The following is a 9409-nucleotide window of genomic DNA, read 5'->3' on the forward strand; positions in this document are numbered from 1 at the left end:
TATTTAAACTTACTTATTATATTAAAAATACACATGAAATGTCAAGCTCTACAATTTAAGATCTTTGATTCTTACACAACAATTGAACGTTCCTAAAGCTTGTGGTGTTAGCTTGATGCTGGAATGAAGAACAGAGTTAAGCAGGTTATTAAAGAATATACTGGGGGCGTTTGGCATCACCAACACCCTACTTACACTTCAAGGATACTATGTTTGGCAGTGATGAGGTTAATGAAACCTTCAACTTTATTGAAAAATCATCAGGAAAGGTACAGGAATATACAAAAATTTAAGGATACCTATTTACATTCCTGATGCTGTTTCAATTTAAATTACCTGTAAAGGAACTCAGAGAACAAGGTAAGTGTTTGAAGAGTACCACCATTGGGATGTGATGCCATGTAGTTCAGAAATATTTTAAACAATACACTACCTCCATCTTCAAGGTCCAAAATATGCTTAGCAAGCAATGAACATATATTAAGCTCTGAAGGTAGGGGCAGTACAGTCCTCTGAAACATTGTTGAACTTTTCCAGATTACACAGTGTCAAATCCTAACAGATAATCATCTTCATAGTCTATGCTGTGAGAACCTCAGATCTAATAAGTATAACAGTTTGTCAGTGTGACAAGCATTCATGTTCTTTAAGGTATTATTGAAGCTTACATGAGGTAGGATTTGAAAAGATGTACTTCATCTTAAGAGTCCCATTTCTTGGAATGGATGTGACACCAAAATATTATCTTGTTAACCTACCCTTAAATGTGTTAAATGGGACTCAATTACAGTCTCTGTAATCAGTCTGTGGCGATGTATCTGTCAAGAGAATTCCAACTGAGGGAATAATCTATCTTGAGATGACCATACTTGCTGAGCCCAAAGTGATGAGGTGTGACTGGTACAGGCTTGGAGCAGTATATGTCGTAGTAAGGATGGTGCAAATCATCATAAGATGTCGTCATGTAAGGCGGATCTATATCAATCATCTCGCTGGGGTAACAGTCAGTACTCAGTTGCCCATGCATCACTCTTCGTGATCTAGAAACAGATAAAATGGTAATATTTAGTAGAAGCTAGTGTCTAAGTAAAACACTACTATGGACTGTGGGGGGGGGAATGAGGTAAAGATTCATGCCTTCTCATCCTTACCACTAGAGAGAAAGGTAAAGGTAAAGTTGTCCCTGTGCCTAAATAAACACTATGCCATGAAGGTGTACAGGAGAGTGGATGTATAAATCCACATTCTTTTGACCTCTGCACTAGTTGGAGATGAGTGGCCAGCTTCAAGCCCCAGCCGCTTTACCCCTAGGGAAAGAGCCGATGGTACCCATTGAATTGGAGGCTGGGTGGGCCTCAGAGCCTGTTTGGACAATGTGGAGAAGAGAAAATTTTTGGCCCTACCGAAACTCAAACTCCAACACCTTAGTCATTCAGTCCATAGCCAGTTATTAACCGACTACGCTAGTATAGTTATTAATATCATGCTCCAGCTGTCTTTGTCATTTCATGGAGCCATTCTGGATATTATGATGAAGAGGAACCCCCAACTACTGCTGCTGTGGATCAAACCACAGTGATTATATCTCATAACTAACTAACTAACTCAATGGTGCTGAGCCAGTCTTGAGAAGCCACCAATCGTGCTGCTACTCAAGAATTTCCCATCATATTATGGAACCTGAAGGTTCATTACCATGTTCATAAGCGTACTCCAAAGATCCCTATCCTGAGCCAAATCAATCCAGTCCATAATACCCAACATGTGGATGGACATGTTTGGCTTCAATATTATCCAGTAATATTATGCATTTGGCTCAAAGGAAACATAATAATTTGCTTAAATTGTCTCATGTTACAGTGTATGAATATAAACAGTGATTGGATTGATGAATGGAATTATTGACCACTTATTCAAACAACTCAGAACTACAAGCAATTACAGCACCACCACTGATCTCCACAATTTATTAACCACCACAGCACCCACTAAGATTTTCCAGCCTGCTGTGTCTTCACCAGCCTTTCCCTGGCAACGGCTTCTAACAGTGGAGATTCTTCAACTTCTACACTCATGCCATTCCTGGCTGAACACCATCTCAGAACTAACTCTGAACTACGTACATTGTCCCTTGCTTATAACCTCTTGGCACCAACCATATAGGAAACACATATTTCCATTGTTAAAGTCCAAGTGTTGCTTTGTTAAGAATCTGCTGCCTAGCAGTGGGATCGTGTTTACCGAGACATTACCCAGGAGCGGGTCTGGCATATCTGCCCATCTCACGATCATTGCATAGCAATGGTGCTACACGCTACAATACATTAATTTTCTGGTTGATTTATTGCCATAAAATCAATTACAAGGAAATCCTTGTTTAATTTTAAAGTCAAGGATCTTATTTCCCAGAAGTCTGCTTTTTGCAACAGCAGCTACACCTTTCTACTCAAGTTTCGTTAAGAATGCAGTGAAATGTACAACTCTAAAATTAGCTGCAGAAATATGTTCATTCCCCACAAGCAGCCACGGAAGCATGAAGCATAGAATTCTTACCACTGTAGATAGCCAGATTGTACAAATATCCCAAGCAAAACAGATTCAATAAGTTTGGTGCTAGAAGGATGTAACTCTAATTTTTAAACTTCTAGGATATAAAGACTTCTGTGTTCTAGGATGTGACACAGTGTAATCTGGTAGACCATTACCAACGTTTCAAAGGAATCTTCTGCTTCCATTTTTAGGATAGAAGAGTCACTGTTCTGTGTCACATTACAGAAGACAGTAACATTCATAGACGACATCACAAGAACGTCAAATCTTGTGTGGTAGGAAGTATGAATAGACTAGGAAGTGGCTGCAAGGTTAGATCATACTCAGAGACCAGATGGGTTGTGAATGTACTCGTATATTTCAGAGCGTCTGGTACATAAGTGGCCAGATTCTGGCGCGAGAGTCGCATGCAGCTCTTGGAAAGTGCATTAGCTCTTCTGCCCCCACCCTTTTTTGCAACTGTATTTAACCATTTAATGAGGAGCTTCATAACTTGTACTCTTCTCCAAGTACATATAATTAGAATGATCAAGTCAAGGAGGATGAGGTGAATATAGAATATTGATGGGGAAGCCAGAAGGGAGGAGACCACTGGGAAGACCAAGGAGTAGGTGGCTGAACAATATTAAAATGGATATTAGAGAGATAGGATGGGATGGTATGGATTGGATTGATCTGACACAGGATACGGACCAGTGGAGGGCTCTTGTGAACACAGTAATGAACCTTCAGGTTCCATAAAACGATGGGAAATTCTTGAGTAGCTGTATATTTGGCTTCTCCTCAAGAAGGGCTCAGCTCCATAAGTAAGCAAGTACTTAACTATTTAAAGACTGTCAAAGTCCAAGTTTTATTATGACTAACGGTCAGTTGGCCAGCCTGTCTTAGTGTCAAGCACCTCTCTGGGACCCAAGACCAGGTTTTTATTACTGTCAGACAGATACAGGTTTGTTGATGTGGGGCTCCTTCTCTGATTATGGATTTGCTGTTTACAACTGCTACTAGTCCTCGCCAGCGCAGTCATTGTGGAGCCAAATCCCGTGGAACTCCTATTTTACTGTCTCAGGTTCTGGAATCCCCAGGGAGCGCCAGGGTGACCTAATTATACCCCCGGGCACTGGGTTCCCTTTTCATCGCCTCCTACGACTCCTAGGGTTACGGTGGAGGTATTCGAACCCGCCTACACGCGGGTATTTAAAACTGGATTTTTTCTAAGTACGTAAAATATAAGGTGCTATGGCATGGAAATGAATGTGGAAAAAACAAAAGTAATGAAAATTTCGAGACAACCAACCCCAGTTACAATAAAGATAGACCAAAAACAACTGGAGAATGTGAAATGTTTTAAATATTTGGGTAGCTTGTTAACAGATGATGGAAGGTGTACTAGTGAAATTAAATCCAGGATTGCCATGGCAAAGCTGCATTTAGCAAGAAGAAGAATCTTTTTACCAGCAAATTGGACTTAAATTTGAGGAAGAAACTAGTGAAATGCTACATTTGGAGCATAGCTCTGTATGGGGTATAAAATTCATTTTCGTACGTCACAGAAGATAACACGTCTCCGCTACAAACCCCAACTAGTTAACGCTGTTTATGAGAACAGTCGCTGTTTACTGTGAGAACCACGAGGAACACACAGATACACTCTGTGAGCAGAATGAAGAGTTTTAATATATTGAAGCAGGTGATACACTGGGCTTCAAAGGTAAATAGAATAATTCCACGAGGAGAAATAAACCCAAACACCTGCGCCATCCAATCCATGTCTGTTTCCAGCTGCCGAACTTCTGAAAATTATCGTATTCGGCTCCGATGTCTAGTAGGTTTGGCCACCCATGGTGTAGAACATCAGGATGAGGTCTTTAAAATAGTGCATTTCTTAGCTAGTACGCATGTTAAGGACAAACTTCATAAGCTACTTTTTTTTTTTTTTCAAAATAAGAAAAGTGAGCTTTCAAGAAGTTCGAGGAAGGTCTAATCGCCTAATTTCCTTTGGTACGACACGGACCGTCTACAAAACGAGTCCAGCAATTATTCTATTATTGTGTGTGTGTTCCTCGCCTCAGGAACGACTTTGCAGAGCCGTTGCCTAGCAACTATAGGGTGATACGCATACAGACACACAGACCTATGGGAGGGATTTATGGAGAACGCCGTTGAGGTGGGTTCAGATGCCATGATACCAAGTTTCATAAAGATTGGTTCAGGCATTCGAAAGTTTATATGAAGGAATACACAGACACGCAGACAGCATGGCGATCTCATAAGCCTACTTTAACTTTTTCTAAATAAGGATAGTAGACTAAAAATTCACCGAGATGAAGAGTTAACTCAGAAAGCCTGTACCAAATGCCAAGTAATGTGATAAAAATTGAAAGTGAAACTAAGTTAAAGTGACGCGGTCTGCTTCATAACAAAGTCAGAGAACATTTTGTTTTACCATATACAACGTACGTAGTACATATGAGAAGGTGCCGTGGTCATGAAGAATTCCATCTTCAGATATGATGGACTTCTATTTTTTAGGGCCGTGAATACAAAGTCTTTTCCGGAATGCCGACTCTGTGTGTGTGTGTGTGTGTGTGTGAGTATGTATGGAAGCGTATGTATGTATTTATTTATGGATGGATGCATGCCTCTGGCTAGCACCCGAGCGGTTGGACGAATCTTATTTATATTCGATATTTAAGAGTTTCTCAATAATAGGCCAGTGCCCTGTGAATATGAATATTGTAGTTATAAAAATTGAGTCCCTTCAAATGGGCCCCAGAAAAAAAAGCGACTTTTTCGTAAAAGGTTCCAAATATTTCGATTCAGTTTCAGTAATTTGTGCAGACTGTCACCCTTAATTAAGCTGAATATGCGGTATCTTCAGGAACACGAAAGTATGCGCACGAGGGGCCCAAATTTGAAATGTCGATTTTGTCGAAACTCGACATACCGATCGGATGGATTTTACAACAGTGGGCTCCCGAGCAGCAATCGATTTCGTTTCCAAGGTGCTTAGACAAGTTCACTTGTATAAGGGGAAGTACATGCTACGACTTAGCACAGAATATTTAACTTGCTGAAGCCCCTCTCATTACAGATACGATATACATCCTCCTATCCAATGGATACCGGGGACTCTATCCACAAAGGGTAAAGCGGCCGAGGCGTGAAGCTGATCCCTAGCCTCATCTAGTGCCGAGGTCAAGAACGATACAGCTATACCTATACCCCCCCATATGCCTTCATGGCACAGTGCTTAAACAAATAAGCACAGGAACAGCTTTGACTTTATTTACTAGGCACACTCGCTTCTGCGCAGTTGAAAAGACGAGGCTGAATTATTTCATGAGGATGAGACAGCGTCTCATTACAGGAGCATGATTTGTAATGGACTCTGTGACAGAATCCTGGACACACCCCGCCGCTTCACCCACCGAAGGAAGACCCCGATGCCCATTGGATACGAGACTGGGTGGGCCCCAATGTCGGTCTCGACCGTCTCGACGCTGTGAAAGCCCCTGCCAGGAATCGAGCCTCAATCCTCTCTTCGCAGTCTATTCGCTACACCGGTGGTAGTCGACACGTGGAGGAAATTCGCCGACAGAAACTATGAATTAAACTTCATTTCGGTATGTAATTTTAATATATGTAACAGGTAAGAAAATATTGTTTCAGAAACCTGAACAGTGTCTCTTTGGACACGGTATAACTTGTACTAAATTGCCGGTTTGCTAGAAACAAACGCGTTATTTTCTCGTTTTGGTTATACCCATTTTGCATCAAACAAATTAGTTATATTTTGCTCTGCATGAAAAGCAGAACGAAAGAAAGCAACGGCGAAATATCAGAGAATGAAAGACGGAGATGAAAGTAAAGTGGATCATAAGTGGCGCTGTTATGCGGTAAAAAATGAAGTTAAGTAATACGAAATTTACTAACGTTCTGCGCCACTGAGTCGCCGATTTATTACCCTTCATTAGTGTTTTCTTCTTCAAGGAGAAATTGGACGAATTATACCGTAGGAATGCAGTCAGTGTTTTGCTTCCTACTTCCTTGTGACATCTCCCCATCGGTTGGGCCAACAGCTTTCACTCATTTTAATAACTTAACTGTTCAACCAGATGCGCAAAAGTAACCATGACCGCTTCTCAGACAGAAATACCATTATTATACGTAATTTCTTGCGCGGCGAATAAAGGAACATCGTGCAGTTTACCATGAAATTATCGTGAAACGTGGCCCGTGTTTCGGTGACGTACATTCAGTGACGTAACCGACAACTTCTCTGTGTTACCGACAATTGTTGTCTTTCGCCATGCTACATACATTCTTCCACCGGGGTACGACTGTTTTTCATATGTGAGCGTGCTTAACATATCTGATCACTTCAGGATATATACTGTCACGTGACTGAGTGACTATAGACAGGATCTGGATTGGTAATCGGATTTATTGGACACTTACGCTCGTAACTACATATAATTGCGACAGTCCGACACACTCCGAAGGTCACTGCAACTACAGCACACATAAAGCTTTCTCAGCCTTTATTCGCCGTTGCTCAGTAGCGCCTTCCAAAAGCGGAAGTTTTCCCCTCCTTTGGGCTCCCGAACTGTTCCGGCCTCATATACCAGTTTCTCACTTCTCACAAGTGCAAATCTCAACCGACTCCATTCACAACTCAAAGCCAAAGTCACAGTTACCTTAGGGCTGGCGTGTTCTCTCGTTGCCATGGAAATAACGTGTCCACAGAACTGTTATCTAGCAACAGCTCTTGTACTGTCGCCTGTTTACACAGCTGTTTCTCGGTAATGCGTCTACATGTCACAATATTTCTATCGTTGAGCCAGAATTTCTCAGTCGGTATAGTGATTACACTACGGGCTGGACGACCGAGGAATTTGAGTTCCATTCCCGGCAGGGGCAAATATTTTTCTTTCCTCCATAACGTCCAGATCGATGCTGGGGCCCAGCAAGTCTCCTATTGCAGGTTTCTTCGCTAGGGTAAAGCGGCTGGGGCATGAAGCTGACCACTTCTATTTAGTGCAGAGGTCAAGAATGACGAGGCTATGGCTCAACTCCCCCATAGGTCTCTATGACATGGTTCTTAATTAACTAAGCGCAGCGGTAACGTCAACTTGCCCTTTTGCTCTTACCGTTGTATTGAAAAAAATGTACTTCTTAATGAGACCCGCGAGTAGGTAGGTTACCCGACCCCTGAGCGCACTGCAGTGACTTTAGTGAGGCATCTTTGCCTCATTTCGGATCTGTCACATCCGGCACCCTGAGGGTCATATGGGAGTAGAGAATTTTCAGAACCACGGGTGGGCAATAGGTAGGTACTAAACACACAAATAATCCAAATTTAGGGGTAAGAAACAATGAAGTTATAGTATTATTTTTTTATTGCTAGTGGGGTTGGACTAAATCCCTTGTAATGCGGCCACTTCTGGCCTATTGTACCAGCCCCAGATGACATGTGAGGGTGATTGTGGAGCAATTGGTGGAATGAAGATTGGTAGGGGAAACCGAAGTACTCGGAGAAAACCTGCCCCAGCCCCACTTTGTCCACCACAAATCCCACTTGACCAGACCCCGGGATCGAACCCGGGCCGCCGCGGTGGGAAGCCAGCGACTAACTGCTTGAGCTATGGCGCGGCCCCAAGAAGGTATAGTAAACCCTTACTAATCCAGTTAATAGTTAATCCGGATCGAAATAATAAAAATGGAAAATGCTCTTCACAGTGGAGTACAGACATTAAAAGACTTACGGCATTTAGGAACGCAGATGAGTCACTTCTCTGTTCAGACAAAACTTAACAGTTTCTTCAAACCTCCACTATTACGATCAAGAACAAGTACAACTTCTGAGTCTTCTATCTATGAATAAATGTATTGTTTTTATATTTTTTAAATAAAGGTTTTACAGTAATATTTTGTTATTTATTTTCATCAGTACTATTTATATCATTGAATATTCCATTTCTTTGCGTTCCAAGTTTCTTTTCTATCTTTTAGTGCTACCTTTTGCTTCACTAATCTGGATGCCCCCCAGTTCATCCGAATTAGCGAGGGTTTACTGTACAAAGCAAAACGCTAGTATCCATTCCACTACCGGCCGGGATAAATAAACAACGATGAGCCTAGACACCTAGCGCCGAAGGGAAGAAGTGGCCGTCTGGCAAACTAACTCGTGTGGTGCTGACCTATGAATCCCCGGGTTTCAGAGTGTTTGCCTGTGTTGGTATTGTGAGGAAACTGACAATATAAGGACCTCAGGTGCAAGTAAAGCAGGTTGTCACCTCTGGTCGTTGCTCAGGTAATGGCTGTTGGTGCTGTGTCTCCGAAAAAGAGTCGCAGAGGGCACTGGGGCGCTCCGCGTTCCGAGGTTTCCCTTAGGTAGAGCCATCTTCCTTCTCCTGGATCCTGTTTCGTACACATAAACAAGAGACTGTTCGGAAGGGTGACAAGGTGCCCGTCGTAACATCATGGAGGGTGAGTACAGCTGGCATTCGACCCGCGGGTTGTAAACCCCTCTGCCATAGCTCCCGCTGCTCGTCATGGCTGTCGAATCATCCGAATAAAGGGCCGTAGAATCTTCGGCGTAAGGTTCGTAATCTTCGTAGGAATCACCAGCGTCTGAAACAGAAACCATAATTTGTTGTGCCCTCAGAGTGGGAATCGAATGTCAATGCCAAACACATCCTGTTGTAAAAAAAGTAAAAGTGAAGCTATCCCTGTAACAGGCCGTGAAGGCCCATAGGGTTGTGAGACGTTGAGGCCCACATTTTATAGACAATCGGCTCATAGATGGCAAGGTTGTCAGCCCTGCGCGCCCGTCCTTTATCCCCAGAAAGATTCCTGG

The 9409-nt window shown here is 42.5% G+C and overlaps 1 protein-coding gene across 1 annotated transcript; it reads right to left on the bottom strand.

Annotated features, from left to right (window-relative positions):
• On the bottom strand, positions 1-9188 carry LOC111867375. The gene is made up of 2 exons (XM_023857170.2): positions 8847-9188; positions 1-1040 (listed from the first exon to the last, which is right to left on the bottom strand). Exons 1-2 carry the CDS (start codon positions 9104-9106, stop codon positions 800-802), a joined length of 501 nt encoding a protein of 166 aa, XP_023712938.1. The 5' UTR covers positions 9107-9188; the 3' UTR covers positions 1-799.
• Positions 9189-9409: the final 221 nt, after the last annotated feature.

This window comes from Cryptotermes secundus, unplaced genomic scaffold (assembly GCF_002891405.2).
Source record: "Cryptotermes secundus unplaced genomic scaffold, Csec_1.0 scaffold278, whole genome shotgun sequence".
In the NCBI taxonomy this organism is placed as follows: domain Eukaryota; kingdom Metazoa; phylum Arthropoda; class Insecta; order Blattodea; family Kalotermitidae; genus Cryptotermes; species Cryptotermes secundus.